Source organism: Bicyclus anynana, chromosome 20 (assembly GCF_947172395.1).
Source record: "Bicyclus anynana chromosome 20, ilBicAnyn1.1, whole genome shotgun sequence".
NCBI classification, from domain to species: Eukaryota; Metazoa; Arthropoda; class Insecta; order Lepidoptera; family Nymphalidae; genus Bicyclus; species Bicyclus anynana.
Genome location: NC_069102.1, coordinates 5,041,231 through 5,064,252, shown reverse-complemented (window position 1 = coordinate 5,064,252; position 23,022 = coordinate 5,041,231). Strand labels below are relative to the sequence as shown.

At 36.2% G+C, this 23,022-nt stretch overlaps 1 protein-coding gene across 2 annotated transcripts; it reads left to right on the top strand.

Moving 5' to 3' along the window:
- Positions 1-946: 946 nt before the first annotated feature.
- On the top strand, positions 947-22,755 carry LOC112042922 (GPI ethanolamine phosphate transferase 2). Of its 2 annotated transcripts, XM_024078126.2 has the most exons (13): positions 947-1,662; positions 2,533-2,719; positions 3,787-3,852; positions 5,893-6,102; positions 6,661-6,864; positions 7,339-7,472; positions 10,456-10,649; positions 11,444-11,634; positions 12,610-13,193; positions 13,877-13,989; positions 14,555-15,147; positions 17,863-18,038; positions 20,066-22,755. In XM_024078126.2, exons 1-13 carry the CDS (start codon positions 1,505-1,507, stop codon positions 20,319-20,321), a joined length of 3,066 nt encoding a protein of 1,021 aa, XP_023933894.2. In that variant the 5' UTR covers positions 947-1,504; the 3' UTR covers positions 20,322-22,755. The 2 variants fall into 2 exon arrangements, with proteins under 2 accessions (XP_023933894.2, XP_023933896.2); XM_024078128.2 differs by lacking the exon at positions 3,787-3,852.
- Positions 22,756-23,022: the final 267 nt, after the last annotated feature.

Genomic DNA, 23,022 nt, shown 5'->3' with positions numbered 1-23,022 from the left:
TACCTAATAAAATTGTAAAATCATTTAAATAATTTTAGATCACTTGTTAAAGATTCTTTACAAGCCTACTCTAATCTCTACTCGTCTCATTGCCATGCCATTCTCCAATAAAGGACCAAAATAGTTGGTCACATCACAATAACGACCATCAATAAGAATGACGAAAAATATGCATTGAAAAAAGTAGGTGTCTCTTTCGAGAATAAACGCAGACTTCAGAGGCGTGGGCGGCATGATACAGGAGTTGAATTTAGATCCATTATTATCAACGAAATTCCTTTCGGTATACGAGTACGTACCTACTTCTCTACGTGAATCGTGGTGTGACGTAGACTGTGACAGTTCATTCTTAGTCAATTCGGTCTATTAATCAATGTATTGAAATAGATCATTAAATATAGGTAATTTATCCGCCAAATCTTACACCGGAGTAGTCATTTCATACCTCGTAGAATCTCTGCCATTTGCTACTTATATAGGTACGAGTTGGTATGACTGCTGCAAATTGCAATACGTCACCTACGCTGAGAGCAGGGCAGTGCAACTGCAAAGTTGAGAGTGGGGAAATAAGGGCATCGGCGTTACATGTCTCATCTTGTGGACTACGGAACCCTAAAATATACCGTAAACTATTAAAAAACCTTTGGAAACACAAATACTAGAACTTCTAGTTCAGTCTGATATTCCAACATACCGAACTGTGCAGCTATCGTAACTCCGTTGGAATATGTTTTTGTATACTGCGCCTTATTAAACACCTCCTGTTTAGAGTGGACTCGAAGTTTGGCGCATATTATACATAATAATAATAATAGTTGTATCCTCTTTGCTTTTCCATTTATGCCTTCCATGCTCAGACGAATGTTTGTCGATGAAAATAATCTATGGCTGATATTTGACAATGACATTTGATTTGACGTTGACGTGTTTGACTTTGACATTAATAGTTTTAATTGAGAGTTGTAATTATAGCAAATCAATAATTATTAATTATTGATTTGCTTTCAAAAATGCTATTTATTATTCTCTTCTATTAAATTAAAGTAATTAGCTAATAGAAAATTGTAGTTTCTAACCAAAGACTACATGTTCAAGTGCCATATTGTTTCCTAACCTAATACACTAACAGCCGGTTTATTTCGTTATCTCAAGACTCACTGTGCGTATCCGATTCCAATCGCCGATAATATTACCAAATTGCCAATAACTAAGTACAATGTATTACGAATCCGGAATATTGCGAAGGAAATGACCACACTGCAGGAGGAACACTCGACTGTAATACTAACCAAACAGTTTTCACTGTCCGGTCGACTAAATGTGTTTTGTGAAGTGGTTGTGTCTTGTAAAATGATTACAATAAGATAAAAAAAAATGTGCTAATAATTTGATGTGTCCATGAAATATAAACAAAGAAATAAGTAAATAATTTAATGTCTTTGATAAAAATAGTACTTATATAGTACATAGTACTTAAATAGTAAATAAAGTACCTATTTTCGCCATGTTATCCTGGATCCAACATAGATGGACAGCTCTATGGCTGTTGTTTGCAGCTTATGGTTCACTGTTCTTGTTTATGTATGGCTTTTTCCCACTGAAATACCATTCAGGGAAAATAAGTCATATGGATGACCTTCCAAATTTTATTAATAGTGTCAGGTGAGTACAATAGTACATTATTTTTGATTATATTTAATATTAGTGAGTCTCTTCAGTAAAAAAAAATATCCATGTCCAGTTAATTAAAAATTGTGTAGGTACTGAAATAGGGATGATCACAGTTTTTTAAATTGTATATAAATTAAAAGTATGGTAATAGTAAAGCAATTTTGTATAAGTAACAGGGTATCTGCGATCATTACTTTCGGAGCTACAGGGATTTAAAGGGTCAGATTTGCAGCGCTGCTGCGGATCCCTGAAAAACGCCCCATACAAAATGGTATGAGCTAATGATGTCGTAAGCACTTGATGATCTTTAGATTTCTATGGGCATTTAAACAAAATTACAATTATCTTTGTTATTTCTAAGCTAAAACTTGTATGCTAAAACATTCAATCTTATCATAATTATCTTATTTTTTTTGACTTGATCATACATGGGATACTTTTTTTCTAACTGTCTGATGCTGAAACTATCAATCTCCAAAACTACTGAATCATTTTTTTCTGATTGTCACAAGAAAATAAAAGATAAGTAAGAGTATATCATACACATACATAGATAAAGTTTCAGGTGTCTGCTGATTCAGTAATGTTTCTGAAAAGTAGAAACAAAATCCTAATAATTGAATGTACAGAGAAAAACTGTGTTCAAATTCTTTCTATGCATCTACAATGATGTAAAACCACTTGTTTTATTCTATTTACTTGATAAAATTTCTTCTGTTATCCTTATCAACACAATCTATATAAAAGCAATGCAAAAGTCAATCAAAAGATAGTTCATTTAGTAGCACATCCAATAAAAATAAAACTAAGCTTGTTTATTATTACACTTATCATAATAAAAAATTTTGTTGACCTTTCCAGTATTGATGGCCATGAAGTATATAATTCAGGCGAGAATAGTGTAATACTGATGGTTATAGATGGCTTGAGATATGACTTTGCCACTGAAGAATACATGCCCTTTACTGGACAGTTGTTGAAAAACAAATCAGCATGCATTTATGTGTCAGTGGCAGAACCACCTACAGTCACCATGCCAAGGATTAAGGTAATTAGTTCTATAAAACTTTATTTAAAACTAGCTGACGCTGTGCTGTTTCACCCATGTGGTTTTCTTTCCCGTAGGAATATGTGGATGATATATAGCCTATAGCCTTCCTCTATAAATGGGCTATGTAACACTGTAAGAATTTTTTAAATTGGACCAGTAGTTCCTGAGATTAGCGCGTTCAAACAAACAAAATCTTCACCTTCATAATATTAGTATAGATTAAAATTATGGACCAAATGCGAGTCACACTCACACATGAGGGGTTCTGTATTTTAATTGACTCTATAGGCAAGTTTTCTGAGTATAAGCCGGCAAAAAGCTCAACAGCTGCTCTTTTCAAAATCATCATTTTTACTACATTTATTATCACTACATAATTAATTGATTTAGGAATTAAAACTTAGAAAATATGTATAGATTGTACTGTTTAACTGTATTGAGCTACAAATGTCTCTTTAATATTGCTAAATACAATCACAAGGCCGAAGAAAAACTTTTTTGTAGAATTGCCTCTAAATCAGACATTAGTAAAAATGTTTAAATTTAAAACTTGTTGATATACAGGGTGCTCGGGAGTATTTCTCGGGTGTTGACGAGTACACTTATAGGAGCCGCATTGCATAACTAATATTCTTTAACTAAAAAAAAAAAAAAATATGCTTTCATACAAAGTATATTCAAATAATTCTGACTATCTATGTAACACACGCCTTTACGAGATCCTTGCATTTTAAATACGTAAAACAATAAAACGTCATAAGGGACACATTTTAAGATCTATTTACAATTTACTTTTATTATTTACTCTGAAAATATTTATTTTAGAACACATCTTCTTCTTCTTCTTTATTCTGGGCCGTTTCCGCACTTAGCCATTTGATTGGCCGTTGTGCGTGTTGAACACATTTTTGTTAAAGAATATAACCCCAGAGTTATGGGAAATACTCCCCAGCACCCTGTATAACGATTGGTCGACAATATATTATTTTGCCTTTACGAAAGTTGTAGTGGCTCACATTTTTACGTCAGAATACTGTATATTTAATTAATTATGTTATGCACAGTCACCGGAAAGGAAAAAGGAGAAAGCACAGTGGAGGCGCACTATAAACTTCTGGAGGGATATATTCGCAAGTGTCACTTTCTGTAATTATATCACAGCTTTGCTTGGTTTGGTGCACCAACCAAAGAAAAAACTTATTTTTGCAGTCAAATAGCTTAGAATAATCCTAAGCTATTATAACATGTTTATGGTTAAGCATCTGAACTCATTCTCATATCTATCTGTGATCTGTTTTATATTAAAAAAATTAGAGAGATAAATTAGCCTTTATTTAAATCTCTTTATTTAGAAACAAATTGTACAATTTATTGTTTATTTCTTCATTAAAGTTTTTTCTTTGGTGTTGTGATTTGTTGCAATCATTTAGTTTATTATATCGGTGTCACATAAAAAGACTTAGGTTTATTCACAGTATGGTTACTGGTGTAGCAAAAGGTATACCTCCTGTTTAAAGACAACTATTTGTTTTATTAACTATAGGTACATGATGCTTATCTGGTAACGTAAGTCGTCCTCAGGTCGTCGTCATTGAATGAACTGTTTTGTGCATGCTTTAGTTGCAATAGGTGATACTTTAGTTGCAATAGGTGATGCTTTAGTTGCAATAGGTGATGCTTAAGTTGCAATAGGTGATGGTTATAAACTTTAACCAATAATGTTGGAAGAAAAAAGAGATAGATCGGTGGTTATAAGCGGTATGTAGGTCTAGTTATACGCGGACCGCAAGTGGCACGATAAAACTATGCTAATTAGCCAACCTTAGCTCAGTCGCCGCACTGTCATCGCGCCGTTGACAACGCCGTTGAAATAATTTTTGTGTGCCAGTTGTAAACATCGAAATTGGTTTATGTAACCTATCTACCTCTTTTTACCCGCTTCAAAAAAAAGAGGAGGTTTCTCAATTCGACCATATACCTATATTTTTTTTCATCTAATATCATTGACTTTAACTATTATTACCTTAGATATGGCCAAATGCTTTCATCCTCTAGATTTCTAGAAGTAAATAAAATATAACGAATGCTATTTCCTGAAAATATCCATTGTATCTGCGGGATTTGTGAAAAATTTAATTTGATGCAAATGAAGTCACAGTTTGCAAATTTTATTGCAAATTTCTATTTTAATTTTAGAAAATCGAAGATGTATTAAAAAAAACATTTCCCACAGACACCATTATCAAATTCTGTTCAGTAACATACTTTTTAGTAGAACTAACACGATTTAATTTAATTGAACCAGTATGCAATTATATGAGTTTTACTTCCCACTTGTGTTGCAAAATTTCCTGTAAAATCCAATCTATTAAATGTAATCGATTGATTGCATTGGTAATTGCTTATTATCAATTAGCATGACATGCCTGCCTCATAATGTTCAGAAACACGAAAATTTTATGCTTCTGTGGTTTTCGAATTATATACTCGCGTAATTCGAAAACAATATTAAGCGGAAGAGCTCGTGAATATATATTTTTTTTTATGAATTCCGAAAATCATGGATTTTACCGGTATAAAAAGTAGCCTATGTACTGCTTTGCTACAAGATACTATTTATCTCTATACTAAATTTCATCCAAATGGGTTTAGAAGTTAAGACTCAATACTGTACTGTAATCTAGATATATGAGAAACTGGAGTTTGTATCAGGCTTTATGAATTTCCTTTTCTTTGGTAGACAGTTCGCATATATAAATGTATGAATTCTATCTTATAGTACTTATATGTATGCATGCTTTGAAGCTAGATCACAGATATAAGAGGTAACTAGATTTATAAAGTGCCAATTCTTTGTATTGAACCCAGCGTACCTGGGGCGTGGCCTAAATGGCTGTTTAATATTTAGTGAAAAATGAAATATGTCACCCTTACTTTAGAGTTGAATATTATTTATTCCTTTTGTCACAGAACAAAACAAGACTGCTAGTACATGCGTGGACTCGCTTGAGATGTTCCGCACACTCGGGTGTACGCGGGCCACGCCCCCTTGCTACTTCTATTGCTGAAAGCACTAGCTTTTAGCGTTGTCTTTTCTGTGGGCTAGATAGTGATAGATTGCCTAAATCCAAATGTATTTATTTTTTTATTTATAATGGTTGTCTATCCAGGCCATGATGACGGGCAGCGTGTCAACGTTCGCCGACGTAGCGCTTAACTTCGGCGCGCCGGCAGTTCGCGGGGACAGCGTGCTGCGAGCGGCCAAGTCGAGGGGACGCCGCGCTGTCATGTATGGTGACGACACGTGGCTGAGGCTCTTCCCCGGCATGTGGAACGACTCGGATGGCACTACTTCCTTCTTCGTCACAGATTATACTGAGGTTTGATACATTTGGATGCGTATAGAGATTATGTCGGGGAGCGTGACACATTTGCCAGCGGCTAAGTCTAGGGGACGCCGCGCCGTCATGTACGGTGACGACACGTGGCTGAGGCTCTTCCCCGGCCTGTGGAACGACTCGGATGGCACTACCTCATTCATACATTCGCCAGCTGTGCGCGGGGACAGCGGGCAAGTCGATGGGACGCTACACTGCCATGGACAGACAGACGGACATAACGAAACTAAAAGGGTATCTTGTGAGTACGGAGCTATAAAAAGAGCATTTTGTTTTTTTTATGTATAGACTAGAATGTTATTTTATTGTCTCAGAGGATACGCTCTTAGAGAGTCGTTCCGGCCACATCTTCCGCTTCTGCCTTCGGTCACCATCAGGTAGTGCTTCTGCGCTTGCCCAAAACACCCGGTGACGCCGCTGAGGTCCCATTAAGGAGTCTAAGGCACAATAGTTTTCCAAGTCTGAATTTACTAACAAGCAACAATAATAATTATCCAAGATCAGTTCAAATAATCATATTAGAATATTTCTTTTTTTCAGGTAGATAACAACGTGACCAGACATCTAGACAAAGTGCTTGCACCGGATGAGAACAAGAAGCCTTCGTTCGACTTCTTGGTGCTTCACTATTTGGGCTTGGACCACATCGGGCACCTGGAAGGTGCTAGAAGTGCCAAAATTAAGCCCAAACTATTGGAAATGGATGATGTGGTCAAGAAAATATACACAGGCATGAGGACATGGGTAAATAATTTTTTTTTTTAAGTAAAACCTTTATTTATGTACGCTTGACGTTTCTATAGCATGGCAAATTCGTTCGTTACACTCTCGATGGTCCTCGGGGGCCGGGAGGGGTGTAGCGATGCCCCGCGCGGACTTCTACACACCCACGCAGTCCTTACCACTACCCCGCGTGCATGACTTCATATCCGCACGGTTCTTCCCCTCCCGTCGCCCGCATATCATGGGAGTGTCATTAACAAATTTGTCAAACTATTTATTGGTTTGGTTATATATTGGTACGAAAGAGATGGGACAGGGACAACACTGCCGTTGGTCAGTATTTTGTCTATTTATCTTCACTTGATGCCATGTTAGCGCCAGATTCAGACCAATTATTGTATAAGACCTGCCTCGCTAGACGTTACTTGATACAGAGGATAGGCATTTCGATATTTTTAGGATATTCGATATTTTTAGGATAGATGTATTTTTCAGCATAGATCAGGGATATTGATAATCTGTGGAGACCACGGGATGAGGGACGCGGGCGGGCACGGCGGGGCTAGCGCTGCTGAGGTGTTGGTGCCGCTGGTGGTGGTCAAGAGCGACAACTTTGTGTGCCCTCATCCGTAAGTAAAGTGTCTTCATATTATATAGCATGGGCGTAGCCTGGATTGTATTTAGGGGGGGGGGGGGCGCTATACTTTAATAGAGTATTCGGCCGAAGCTGAAACCGAATTCAGCCTCAGTTTCGCCCGGTTTTCAGCTGAAACGATTCTTTTTTAAGTAACCGACCGCACTGCTAAGGGGGGGGGGGGGGGAGCTGCTGCCCCCCTGCCCGTACCTCGCTACGCCCATGATGTACCTTCATGTACAGAACTAACGGACATCTGTCTCGTGAAATTCTGTTTTTTACAAATACCGCGGGGACATCGCCTTTTTTCTTAGATAAAAAGCCTGTGTTCGGTTTAGGAAAACTTAAGGACATCAGCAGGTGGCGTAAAACAAAAATAACCATAGTATTAGTAATACACATACATACAAATAATTTACATCCTAATACATAAACAATATTACGACAATAAGAATAAAATACATAAAATATACACAAAATATACTAATAAATACATTATATTGAAGAGAAATAATATATACAGATCGTCTTTACTGCACCAGATACCCATATCCTAAATTATTCCATCCACTCCAGTAAATTTCCTGAGGCATGGAAGAGTGCTCAAATTATTCCATTACCTAAAAAAATTACCCCTAATTCCTTCTCAGACTTTCGACCTATTTCAATTTTGCCTTTTCTGTCAAAAGTCCTTGAAAAATTGGTTTTCCGACAGTTGAGTCTTTTTCTTAGTAAGCATTCCATTCTAAGTCCCTTTCAATCCGGTTTTCGCCCTGGTCATAGTACGGTCACAGCTTTAGCAAAAGTTACTGATGATATCCGCTGGGCGATGGATAATAGACAACTCACAGTCTTAGTTCTGCTAGATTTTAGTAATGCTTTTAACACTGTTGACTATGACATTTTGTTGGGTTTATTATGCTCGCTTAACATATCTCCATCGGTGGTTGACTGGTTTCGGAGTTACCTCAATGGCCGTAAACAGCGTATTCGCGTTCACGATTCTTTCTCATCTTGGTGTGATGTTTCGGCCGGGGTACCTCAGGGTGGCGTGTTATCTCCTTTACTCTTTTCCATATTCATTAATTCTATCACTCAATGTTTCACTTCTCTCTACCATATGTATGCAGATGATGTGCAAATATATCGCTTGTCAACTCTTGAGAACCTTGGCTCTGCTGTGTCTGCTATTAATAAAGATCTAAATGCAATTTCAGTATGGAGCAAACAGTATGGGCTTAAGGTTAACCCTATTAAATCAAAAACAATTATTATTGGCAGTCCTAGTCTAATCTCAAGAGTTGTTTGGGGCGACGTACCACCTATTATTTACAACGGTGTCATGATACCGTATTGTGATTCGGTTAAAAACCTTGGAGTTGTTATGGACAAGGAATTATCGTGGTGCATGCATATCAAGGAGTTGAGTAGGAGGACGTTTGCGACGTTGAGTTCGTTACGACACCTACGTTCTCTTCTTCCAATTCCTACCAAAGTTATGTTAGCAAATTCTCTCCTACTCTCTGTTCTCGATTATGCGGACGCAAGCTATCCCAGTTTGACTGAGGACTATCTTAATAAACTTGAGCGACTTCAAAATGTTGCAATTCGGTTTATATTTAGCCTTCGCAAATATGACCATATATCTGAATTTCGTCAGAAACTCAAGTGGCTTCCTATTCGCCGTCGCCGGGATCTGCATGTACTTTCTCTTCTGTACTGTGTGCTCTTTAATCCAAAATATCCTCCTTATCTTAAGGAGAAATTCACATTTCTGGGAGTGCAATCAGAGCTAAGAACATGTCGTGCTCTTACTCTGTGTATGCCTTTCCATAGGAGTAAATTTTATAAGTGTTCATTTGTTGTTCGTGCTGTTAAGCTATGGAATGCACTCCCAGTCGACATTCGGAAATCCAAATCCCTTGATATGTTTAAAAAATCCGTTAAGACATATTATCTTAGTCACTAGTTACATATTTTATTTTATTAGAATATTTATCATACGACATAATGATATATTTATATACTAGTTTATTTTATGATATTTATAATTATTATATAATTTGTGTATTATGGTTTATGTATTAGTGTGTAGTTATTTGTATGTATGTATATGTACAATATTATTACGTACACACCACCTACAGTTGTCCTAATAAGTTCCTAAGCCTAAGGTTGCCTGGAAGAGATCGCTACTAAGCGATAAGGCCGCCTTTTGTATTCTACTTTTTCTTGTGTTTCTGTTTTGCTTGTTTTCTTTTATTTTTGTGGTGTACAAATAAAGTGTATTAAATAAAATATTAAATAAATAATGAGTCTTTACGGCATTTTTAAAAATGTCCAGTGTCTTTGATTGCCGTATGTTTAAATGCCGGATGTCTACTATAAACCTCTCTGCTGAATTTCATCTTTGTATGTCCAAAGATTTTTGATATTTTGTGACCTTTTGCTTTATAATAGAAAATTAGTATAGATTTATGTTAAGAGCGCGCAGCACGTCGGTACGATACGGATAAAATTCGAAGCGCAAGCGAGACGCCGAATTATGACTTTCACGTGAGTGAAAAGCACGGAGCGATTGACGCGCGACGCAAATTTTATGACGTGAGCGCCAAAACCATTTTTACCTAATTGCAAGTAAATTAAAAAACATAACGAAAAACAAAATGGCCATGTTCAAGATATATACCTAATTTTCTATACAAAACAAAAATTTAAGAAAATAAGTTTTTCTTTTCCTGAGATTGAAAGCAAAATGTAAGCAAAACATGTATTTTTCAAAAAAATAAACTATCTAGAAAAGTTTTACAAATTGTGTATTTTGTATAGTCGAAGCTAACACTTTGAAATATCATTTAACCAAATATCAGGCTCCTAACTTTTCCAGAATCTGAGATCCAGAACCATTTGTAACCACCAAATTACATATTGCACACTCTTAACGGGGCAAGTTAAAACAAACCCATGTACGTTTGTAGATCAGGCCCAGGTCCAACCGTCGCCCAAGTAGACGTAGCGCCCACTATAGCGTGGCTACTGAACGCGCCCATACCAGGCGATAGTACCGGCAGGATACTGCCTTCGTTGATGCCTTCTGACGTGCAACAACACCTCTACCTGCTGCACGTGCTTGCTGCGCACAACGCCCAGCAGTCGCCGCCTGCGGACACTGGTAAGTTCCATAATAGTCATTCAGTGTGAAGGTCGCAGCTTATTAGAGACACCCGGAACCGACCCTCAACGCCTCGCCTCGAGTTGTTATAGTTCAAGTTCGTTGATGACACTCCCATAATATGCGGGTGACGAGGGAAAGACTGCGTGGGTTGGGAAATCGTGCTTGCGGGAAACTGAGGTGTATTAGTCGTGGGTTTTTCATTTATCGCTAGACGCCCCCCGGCCTGCGCGGGCTACAGAGCCTTTTACAAAGCATGTCAGTTTGCAAAGCATTTTGTTTCTTCGTTACATAATTTCGCATTCCATAATTTGGAAGAGCATTCCATAAATTTGCAGCGCTTGATTCACGCTGCGAAATTATGGAATGCTCTTCCAGCTTCCATTTTTCCTTGCACCTGTAACGTGCGTATCTTCTTACTTCAAAGTACTTCTTCTACTTCTTACTACTTCTTAAGTCAAAAGTGGCTAAATAGGCTCCTAGGCTAGGGATTTGCCTATGTAGCTTGAGATTACGAGATCCTGGGTTGGCCTATGAAAGCATTTCTTCTACGAATTGTTCAAGTTAAAGTTCTCTGTCTGGAGTTAGGATGATTGTGGTTAAACCTCCGTGCTTTGAAAGACCACATTCAATCTTTACTATTCTCATTGGAGAACAATGCGGATAGAATAGTAAAGATTGAACGCCTGCTACAAGCCTAAAATCCCCTCACCTATAAACAGAGAGGTCTAGCCCTGTGGTGGACGGTTAAAATAGGCTTTAAGAAAGAGAATCAAGAAGTTCCTCCTTTACAGAATTCTTCCAACAATTCAAACGCGCCGAGGTACAATTCGCGCACTTTCTAACGACTGGACAGCAAAGCGCGGCCAAAATTGCCAAAGAGTTCTATGACGAGTCTCTGGAAGACTTGGCCAAGTACCACACGGAAACTACCACGGACTTTGACTTGTTTGCCATAGGAATCGCCATTTTTATGCTTTATATTGTAAGTACTTGTTATAGTAATAATTGACTGACAAAACATATGGTTCATGTAATGGTAAATGGAAATTTATTGCCTATAAAAAAAAACATACAGCCGAACATAAAACCTCCTTCTTTTTGAAAGTCGGTTAATAAATAGAGCAGCGCCTCACATAGCCTGTAGCCATGGCAGGTCGATCCTCTTTCTATAAACGTTGAAGCTTCGAAAATTAACAAATGTGTGGGAATGACATTTACTATTGACACGTCACGTGATCAAGATGTCGATCAGATCTGTCATTCCCATACATTTTGTTAGTTTTCGAAGCGTTAGCGTTTGTAGAAAGAAAATTTACATGACATGTGGCTTGTCGACTAGTATCAATCAACGTAGGCCTCATGTTTATGTACCGCTAATTATCCCAGCAACCAATTATAGATTTGTATTAAATCTAATCCCAAAAGTTATTCTATACGTTTGACAAATAATAACAAATCGGCTCCACTCGACATATACCTTCATTATTTGGTAATTAAATATGCTGTTAAATTGGAAAATGATATTTTTTAAGTAGTTTTTAGTAATAAGATTCTTGCTAACATAACAGTAATAAGATTCTTGCAGTTTTTTCTCGGTACGATTACAGTCTCTCCTCCATTTCTGTGATACAATCAGACCAAGTTTGTCTTTGAAAAATTGTATTGATAGTATATATTTTGGCAATGATTCTACGAATTCTTATTTTATTCTTAAAGATTGGGTACTGATGAAAGATAAGATTAAGAGAAAATGAAAACTGGTTGTTATCTGAAATTCATCGAAACTCTTATTATTTTTTAAACAATGGGTAAACGTAAAATAATTCATAGATCGTAAAGTAAATGTTTTAACACCCTATTTACATTAACAAGCAAAGCCAATTCAACTAAATTCTTAAACAGTGAATCTTTGGATACGAATATATGTTAATACTTGAAAATATGTTTTTCTTTTCAGCTAACTGGAGCACTTCTATGCGTAACACTATTCTCATTTCAACAAGACCCGCAAAGAAATACGAGCGTTGTACGCCAACACAGATCCCAAGCTAGCACCATAGTTGCTTTTGCCGTCATATTCTTTCTGGTTTCCACAACTTTACTCATATCCTGTTTCATATCGGAGACTAAAAGCCGATTTTGTTCTTTCAACCCCTTTTGGACGATTTGTTTCATTGCTGCATCTCTTGGTATAGCCGCAGCGTATTTCATAATAAAAGCAGCAATAGAACGAACCAAAGATTTGTCTGCCTTAAGGGAACTAAATGCTATAGACTATTTATTAATCATTGGCACTTTATTTCATGCTTGGTCATTTTTTGGGACAAGTTTCATAGAAGAAGAGCACATGACGTGGTATTTCTTCTGGAATACTCTCATGTTTTTCGTATTGGTTCGGACGATTGTTGTGGTAGTGATGTATTTTACTAAGAAATGGTCTGGTGCTACTGAGTTTCAAGATAAATTGGATTTAGAGAATAGGATGAGCTCAGTTGGTGTTAGCATTGTGCCTCAGTGGGTGCTGCTGATCGCTTTACATAGGTGAGTGTCTATTTTGAAACTTTAGTTTAATCTACACTTATATTATAAAGAGAAAATATTTGTTTTTTTGTAGCGAATAAGCTCCGAAACTACTGAATCTATTTTAAAAATTCTTTGAATGGAAAGATACCAGTCAGTAACAGAGACTATATTTTATTTTTTTGTAATCCCAGGAGAACGGGAAATACTCGGGTAAAACGCGAAAAGTTGTTAATTAAGTTTAAACTTGTAATGACCTACGACTTTGACTTTTGTTTTGTTCAAAAACAAAAGTCAAAATAATTTAGTAAAGTAAATTAATACTTTTTGGCCTTCATTTCAATATTATGGCTAAAACTTCATTTCACATCTTGCAATTAAGTTTTATCCGAGTATTTCCCGTTCTCGTGGGATTACAGCAAAGGTAATAAAAGAAATACTTAATACCATACCTAAAAGAACTTGTGGGAAACACAAAAGTAAACTTCCTACTCTTAGACTAATAACCTATAGACCCGCTACACCTAATTTCCACTCCAAACGTATGCCACTTCTGCAACTATGTAAGCGTAAGAGCTAATTTATCGTAACGTAGCGGTGCGTCAAGAGATCCTATTTCGGAGCACATAAAACTGCTTACGAATTCTGCGACTACACACTATCTATGTGTTATAAATCTATGTTCCTACTATACTAATTTGCAGGTATTTGCGAACAATGAACCAGACCGGTGACCGTTGGCTGTTTCTGCCGGACACAGCGGATTGGTTGAATGCACCCGAGAACTCCTTCTACTTAGAAGCACATCTTGTGATTGGTATGTACCGACCTCTAGATTGATTTAAGACTCAAGTAATTATAATTATTATTAGGTGTGAAATGACTAGCGATTTATACCCTCATTTTTAATTTGTTTGTTTATTAAACAACACATCGGGTAGGGCTGTAGTAGGAAAAAGATGTCTGAGACGGATATGACGTCGCTCGATCTCGTGTTATCTCGTGCCGACGCTAGGTGGCGCAGCTTGTTTTCGTAAAGAGTAGGGATTTAGAGAGGGGTAGCGATCGGTGGGCGGTAATGTTCGTTGCGTTCGAGCCTGTCATATTTCTTGTTGTGTAATTCTTTCTGGGTTACTTGGGATAGGCGGGGAGAGTGACTTGAGTGGAAAAGGGGAGTGTTTGTTAACTGTCAAAGGATCCTTTAACCCTATACACAACATTTACATGTGCGTGACTCCACTCAAGGTTATTCTCTTCCATTCTAGGGTCTTATTTTGGTTACAATTTGATTTATTTTACGTTTACGTTTGTTCGACATTTGTTTTCTTATTTTTTAAATTCACTTTTGAAGCTTCTCCAAAAAATTGTATTTTTTTTTTCAGGGACCGTCCTAACTCTAGGCGTGTGCCTATGGAACGTACGACACATGAACAACTTCATGCAAATACATTCCGCATTAACCGTAGCGGCGACCGGCTGCGTATTCCTCTACCGCATCGCGACAAGCGCGCTACAGACGCGATACACGTTCCTCAAATCCTACGACCCTGTCAACATAGTCGACGTATTCTGGGGTATTTTGACTTTCCAAGTTCTTTTCGAATTGGCAATTTACGTTGGGATGTTCGCACAATGTGGTCTCAAGCCGAAGTTTGCGTATACGAAACCAAAAGCGAAAAGCGAGGATCATTTCTATGACGAAATGGATGAACCGTGGAATATTGAGGAGGTGAAACTCAGTCTTGCGACATCTCTTTCCCATATAATGTATAATGATTTGATGTTGATAATCGTTTTGCTGATGAGACCCCATAATGTAATCATGGTGCCGAGTGTATACTTCACGTGTGTGTTGACCAGCAAATGCTTGGACCACAAGCTTTTGGATTCAAGGTCGAGGAGGACGGAGGTGGTTGATGTGATGAGTCAAGCTTTGGTGCATTTGTGGATTGGTGTGCTGTTTTACTTTTATCAGGTAAGATCATTGTGAGATTTTCCAAGACTTAGCGCTTTTTTGAAGACAAATAATCAACAGATCGTTTCCTTTATTCTCCAGAACCTCTTCACTTATGAACGTTGAGGTTGAGAATGTTGCGTGATTTATTTCTCGTAACTCGTACTAAATCAGATTCGTGTGGTATATTTGTTCGTTCCAAAACTTTGCGCTTTTTTGGAGACAAATAAAAATGTTTCGTGATATTCAAAATGGGTGCATTAGTTTTATTGCGTAATAAAGTATACAAAGACATTAATAATTTGACAGTTATATATTGATGTGACATTTTCTTCTATGGACAACGTTCTTCTACGTTGACCAATCGCAGCCCACGTAACGTTGCGTTTATGAAATTTATTTATTTATTGGTCTAACTAATAATGATTTTTTTTACAAAATAATAATATTGGAACAGAATTATAATTTATTATCATAAATATCTATTGTTAGATCGGTTCGGCTAAGATCGTCAGTCGGGTAAGTCCGTCAATTTAGTATTTTTATACAGAACCAATTTGATTAATTGATAGGCGTTGTAGTTTAATACATACTTTATCACGTAGTGTAATTCATCATCATCATCATCATCATATCAGCCGATGGACGTCCACTGCAGGACATAGGCCTTTTGTAGGGACTTCCAAACATCACGATACTGAGCCGCCTGTATCCAGCGAATCCCTGCGACTCGCTTGATGTCGTCAGTCCACCTGGTGGGGGGTCGGCCAACACTGCGCTTACTAGTGCGGGGGGGGTGTAGTGTAATTAACCTGATATAAATCATTTTAGAAATGGCCAATAATATCATTGAATGAAAATTTAAATAAACTATGCTGAACTAATTGACTAACTTTATTAAGATAAGTATCCTTAATTCAATTTAATTTCATTAAGATAAGTATATTAAATGTTATTTAAGTTTTACTGAGTGTCAAGGTATTTTAAATAAAATAAAATAGAATCGTGACCAAATTAATCATTTATTTCTTTACTTGAACAATATTACGTTTAATTTTAGTGACTCTACCGCCAGTTCGGAAAGTGCAGTCTCTTGTTGAGAAGAACGGCAAGAAACTCAACAAATGCTCTTTTAAAATATTGGTTAATTACAAATACAATATAAATGATAATTAATACCATGAAATATGATAGTTCATTAACGTCTTAACTTCAAGACAAATCAAAATAACATTAACCATTATTACAATACAAATATACAACGACGTAAGTAGGTACTATATAATGTCGTTGCAAATATATCTAATTTCACATAAGTAATATTCGGATGTTATAACTTATCGTTACAACAATACAACATAATACAATACAGTTTCCCACAAAGATATTATGTATAAAATACTTAGCTTTCATAAAACAGCCTCAGAAACACAGGAAGACACCATAACAACAACAATATTTGATATTTTTTCTCATCACACCGGCCAAGACGCCATTTCGTCATCCAGCAAAAACATAAACATCCTTTTCAAAACGCCTATTGGCTAATATTCCTTCTGCATTTGTTTGCAATAGACCAATCACACGCCATCTGCTCAAACTGACCACAGATTACTTGATACCGCGTATCCCGACGCTCCGTGTCTATGCCAGGTTATTCCTCATTACGTAGAATCATTCTTAGTAGTTCCTACCAGTGTTACCATATTCCAATGACTTTTATAATGACAACTATTACTTCTATTTACTTTTTAATTACAATAATGTCAGATTTATATTCTAAGTTTTACTTTAAATAATATATGAAGAATTATCGAAACAGTATAATTAAGAATATAAAACACAAAAATAATAATAATAAATGTAAATGACTTATTATGTTCTACGTAATGATATTTGAATTTCAATTTAAATAGAACACGTGACGTCATATTTGGTCACCTAAACTTTGAAATTCGTCATGTAACATAACTGTTTGTATTTTCATTTAAACTTTATTATTTAATACAAAAATACTATCTAAATATTAAATAATATTTAATTAATGTAATAATTATCTCATAGGTCTAATTTCACAATGAATCATACACATATTATCAATCAGCTTATCAGCTCAACTTTCAACTATATTTATTTTCACTACTTTATAAAATAATCTATCACGTTCGTTGCGCCAACAATCATCTTTTATAACTATATTTTAAGAACAAAGTTCCATAATGATATAGTAGAGCGCAATAGGCTACTTGCCGCTTTTGTAAACAGTGTTTAAACTGAATTATGGATGTATTATGAGGTATATTTTATTTTGTCCCGTTAATAATAACTAGTAAAAAATTTAATTTATATGAAAAAATATCTACGTAGGTAATATTTTTGCCGCCGAAACACAACACATTAGCAAGTGACGTCATTCATAGAGATAACGGCGTTTGCAGTGATGTGATTATATCACGTCATCGCAAGCGCCAATCACAAAGCCGATGCCTTGTAGCGAATGACGTTACAGTTTATGATTGGCGTTTGCGGTGACGTGATAAAAATACAATTTTGTTTTATAAAAATATTACAATTACGAGGTTATTTTCACAAATAAAAATGTGATTAGAGTTTCAAGGCATCTAAACTGCCTGTATGCAAAAAATCTTCTTAGTTTTGTACAGCAGGCGAGTAGCCTATTGTGAACCTTATGACCCAAGCAATAAGGTTTATTCAATATTCGTTTGTGTCTCGTAGGGTAACTCCAACAGCCTGGCGTCCGTGGACCTGGGCTCCGGCTACGTGGGGCTCCGCGAGTACAGCGAGTTCCCAGTGGCGCTGCGCATGGGGCTCCACGCGTACGCGGGGCCCGCGCTCGCCGGCGCGCGGCTGTTCTGCGCGCTGGCCGCCGCGCCCGCCGCCTCGTGGACCCAGTATGACCCACGATTTTCTTCTTCTTAGAAGTAAAACTGCTTTAACGCTTGCCCTGGGGTGTAAGCTGGAATGCGTTTAGTCTTTTAACGGCGTAATTGTGAACTTTAATGTTTTTCAGATAGGAAGGGTACGGTGACAGATGCTGTCATGTGTCACGCATATGAAGTATCGTATTATTTTACGATAAAATGTATGGCGGATAACGTTGTAATTGCTTGAGGGGTACCGCCCTCTCAGAGTTAGAGAAGAGCCTCGTGACGTCTAACAGCAATATATTCGTTAAAAGCGTTTAAATAAAATAAATCGAAGGAATAAATTATAGCATTTTGTCAATTACGATATTTATCTACATAGTGAATTGTATTTTTATATGACACAATTGTTTATCAAAACTACATTTCAAAGTAAGATTATTTATTAATTAAACATCGTAAACCTGGATAAATTTATGTACGTACGTTATCAACCCATATACGGCTCACTGCTGAGCTCGAGTCTCCTCTCAGAATGAGAGGGGTTAGGCCAATAGTCCACCACGCTGGCCCAATGCGGATTGGCAGACTTCACACACGCAGAGAATTAAGAAATTCTCTGGTATGCAGGTTTCCTCACGATGTTTTCCTTCACCGTATACTTATTATAAAGGCCTGGAAATCGTTAATAAATAAATACATAAAAACCTAACTTATATTTACTTAATACGTAAATTTAAAATAATACATTTTTAATTTACCGTTACCAAAAAGAATAATTTTACTTCATTATAAATGATCTCGATAAGATCGATTTTTTCTTTCATTCCATTTTTTACTATATCACTAGTAACGTCAAATCCCAAACGTCACCGTACCCTTCTTAACTGAAAATCACTATAACTATGAGTAGCTTGTGGAGTAAAACAATCCCGACACTAGAGATGGCGCTACTAACTTATAAGTTTCTCTTTCATGTATTATTTTATTTGTGAAAAAAGTTTTACTTTAATCGTATGCACAGTTAAAGTAAGCAAACCGTGAGCAATTTTTTTTTTAATTTCTATGTTCGTCCTAAATTTAAATTACTTTTTCACTACTCTTGCTCAAAAACATTGTCATTACCACTCCACAGCGGGGCTAAACAAGCATTTCAGCCTCTAGCGGCTAAAGTAGTTTTGTTTTTTTAATTCTAGTTTGTTACGAGTACTAGCCAAGTACTAGCCTACTATAAAACGGAGGAGGTTTTATTCGAAAATAGAATCATTATAAATAAGGGCCCTGATTGTTTTGAATAATAAATAAAAAACTTTAAATCGGAATGAAATGCAGCGTTCTTGTCTGTGGAATGCGTTCATTTTTTTATCTAATTTTTATTGAGTTGCGAATAGAGCGAGATTTGAAGACATGGGACATCCTTTACGGTGTAATACCTTTGTCTTTTTCTCATGTGAAAAAAATAAAATTAAAAAGCGAGAATTTAAAAAAACAATTGGTGTAAATAATACACACTTGATTTTTTTCAGAAAATAATTGTAAATTTGTGACCGTAACTTACAAATTTTTCAACATTAATTGTTATTGTTGTCTTCATCTAGTGAGAATTTTGATCCTAATTTGGAGATGGATGGAATTTTCAATCTGTTACCATCAAAGTCCAGACGCATTTACTTAAATACTTACCTACTTACGAAAAAAATAATAAGTGAAGAAAACTACAACGAATGGATTCACTAACGAAAGGAGTTTTTTAAACTGTTATCTCCCACGTTTACCTCACATACTCATTATTAATCTTCACAGTAGTCGGAAATTATGATACCGGGTAAAAGCATCTCCCTTAATATCCAAAATTGTAGACTTTGTACATTTAATTTTCAATTAAAATAAATCATTGAATATTGAACTAAACTATTTTATTTTCTCGCAATTTTTTCGTGCCGAGCCTGATCTACAAATAAAATCTTTCGTATGATCTCTATCATAGGCATATTTCTATGATCTATGAAAAATAGATTTTATTGAATACTCTAAAATGAATAATTTGTTTCCAGGTACTTACAATCAGTATGGCGAGTTATAAACATATTTGCACTGCAAAGAGTGTACCAGCTCGTCGTATACTGCGTCATAGCGACAATATTCAGGCACCATCTGTTTGTGTGGACGGTGTTCTCGCCCAAACTGTTGTACGACTTCGTTGCGACCGTGTTCTCTATTCAGGCGCTCTCCACTATAGGCAATATCATACTGATCACTCATATGACTAGTTGGCTAGCTAGATTAGTGACTTATAAAACGACACTGTAATATTTAAATTTATAGAGGTAAAGTTGTACGAATTTGGGATTTTCAGGACGATACGGAGATGAAAAATGTACCTACTTAAAAATTTGTATATATATATATATTTATTAATTACGGTCATATTGATGTTTGACAATGAGATCTCATTCATTGATTGACATTGACAGCCCGCGTTTGCAAAGACAACTGTCAACCAGTAAAATGCGAAACAAAGGAAAAATAAATAAATCACTACGATCGGTGTGAAAATAATGAAATCAGCTAATTTTACCTGTTTTTTTTTTTGTTCTTTACAAGTTAGCCCTTGGCTACAATCTCACCTGATGGTAAGTGATGATGCAGTCTAAGATGGAAACGGGCTAACTTGTTAGGAGGAGGATGAAAATCCACACCAATTTTTCTCTAGGTTAGAATTTTTTTTAGCCGAAATAATATTCGCCAACAATTTTTACGGACGGAGGTCCTGGGTTCGATCCCCGGCTGGACCGATTGAGGTTTTCTTAATTGGGCCAGGTCTGGCTGATGGGAGGCTTTAGCCGTGGCTAGTTACCACCCTACCGACAAATACGAAAGGGGTGTGATTTCCATCCTCCTCCTAACAAGTTAGCCCGCGTCCATCTTAGATTGCATCATCATTTACCATCAGGTGAGATTGTAGTCAAAGGCTAACTTGTAAAGAATATTAAAAAAAAGAAAAATAACCTGATTCCATTATTTTCACACTGGTCGTAGTGATTTATGTATCCTCTCTGATGCGCATTTCACTTATTGTCAGTTGTCTTTGTAAATGCGGACTGTCAATGTCAATCAATGAGATGTCATTGTCAAACATCAATATGACCGTAATTAAATTAAGCAAATTCTCCTTTTCTGTTTGTTATGATTTAACTCAAAAGCTGTTTAAAATTATTTTGTCTTTAGAATGCTACTAATTTATTGAGTAGCAAATGGTATATTTTATCCCTGTATTCTAATTGGAAAGAGAACTACGCGGGTGGAACCGCGGGATGTATGTTATTTATAATAAAATCGATTTATTAGACTAGTAAATATTTTGATAAGTTCCAATTTAGTAATGCCATATGTCATTTATTTCAGTTTTTTACTTACTAAAAAGTACTTGTATATAATGTATTTAACTAAAGTCCGGCCGCTCAGAAATTGCGTTTCAGACAGGTCGTGATCGAATGGAAGAAACATTCAATTACAATTGCCTCGTTATTTTGTCTCATCACTACAAAGACAAACAGTTGGCATAACCTTGAAACAGCGCAGTTCAATAACCTTGTACGCCAGTTCGAAGTTACATCTCCCATTCGATCAAGACCTGTCAGAAACGCTATCTCTGAGCAATTGGACTCTTTGTACCTATCATAAGTCTCACAAACATTTAATGCTTTTTTCCATTTATTAGCAATCACAGAAAATCATAATACCAATGAAACCTCTGGATGTTCATATTTTTCCGTAACTGCTTAAGAGCGCGCAGCGCGTCGGTACGATATGGATAAAATTCGAAGCGCAAACGAGACGCCGAATTATGACTTTCACGTGAGTGAAAAGCACGGAGCGATTGACGCGCGACGCAAATTTTATGACGTGAGCGCCAAAACCATTTTTACCTAATTGCAAGTAAATTAAACAACATAACGAAAAACAAAATGGCCATATTCAAGATTTATACCTAATTTCTAAACAAAACAAAAATTTAAGAAAATAAGTTTGCTTTTCCTGAGATTGAAAGCAAAATGTGAGCAAAACATGTATTTTTCAAAAAAATAAACTACTGAGAAAAGTTTTACAAATTGTGTATTTTGTATAGTCGAAACGAAGTAACACTTTGAAATATCATTTACCCAAATATCAGGCTCATAACTTTTCCAGATTCTGAGATCCAGAACCATTTGTAACCACCAAATTACATATTGCACACTCTTAAAAAATAGTAAAAGAAACACATTCCTACTAGGTTGCTAATGTGGAAAAAATTCTTGTATTTATTTATGTTATGGAATATCTACGAAAGTATCCACTAAATTATTTTCTTTGAGAACAGTATTATTATTAATATTTGTACATATAGCTATTGCGAGCAAATAACATATGGGTTATGAGTACAACAATATAGAGGACACGACATCTTGGTTATAGTGTTCCGAAAAAAAAAAAACAGAACAACCAACTAAATAAAAAAAAATAAGCGCAAGTTATCATAAATGTAGGTAGTTTTGTTTTTAATCGTCCACAAAATAATACAATTTTTTAAACGATATTTTATTTTATTATAATACTAGACACCGAGTACCTAAAGTGTTTTTGTTACCTACATAATAGTAAATAGTTAAGTAATTTAAGTTAGTAGGTAGTGAAGATAAATGTAACGCATTATTTTGTATATGTATATTAAATAAATGTACTGATTGTTTGCCATTCCAAATCGTTGTTTTTATTGTCGACCTCGACTATAGCTTGGCAACTTCGTTCGTAACACTCCCGATATTCCGCGCGTGTAGCGATGAATGAAAACCCCACGGATGATGCACGTCACTTCCCCGCACGCACGATTTCACACCCGCGCAGTCTTTCCCTCTGTCGTCCGCATATCATGGGAGTGTTACCAACGAACTTGCCAGACTATAGACTTACCTAGAAATGGCATTACTGATCTAGATTTTTAGTTTTTCTCTAATCCTATCATTCATCA

Excerpts from the sequence above, each read along its gene's own strand:
- LOC112042922 (XM_024078126.2), top strand. The coding sequence starts at position 1,505 with ATGTTATCCTGGATCCAACATAGATGGACAGCTCTATGGCTGTTGTTT. Across the intron at positions 1,663-2,532 it reads AATTTTATTAATAGTGTCAG|TATTGATGGCCATGAAGTAT; the intron begins GTGAGTACAATA and ends TGACCTTTCCAG. Across the intron at positions 13,990-14,554 it reads AGAAGCACATCTTGTGATTG|GGACCGTCCTAACTCTAGGC; the intron begins GTATGTACCGAC and ends TTTTTTTTTCAG.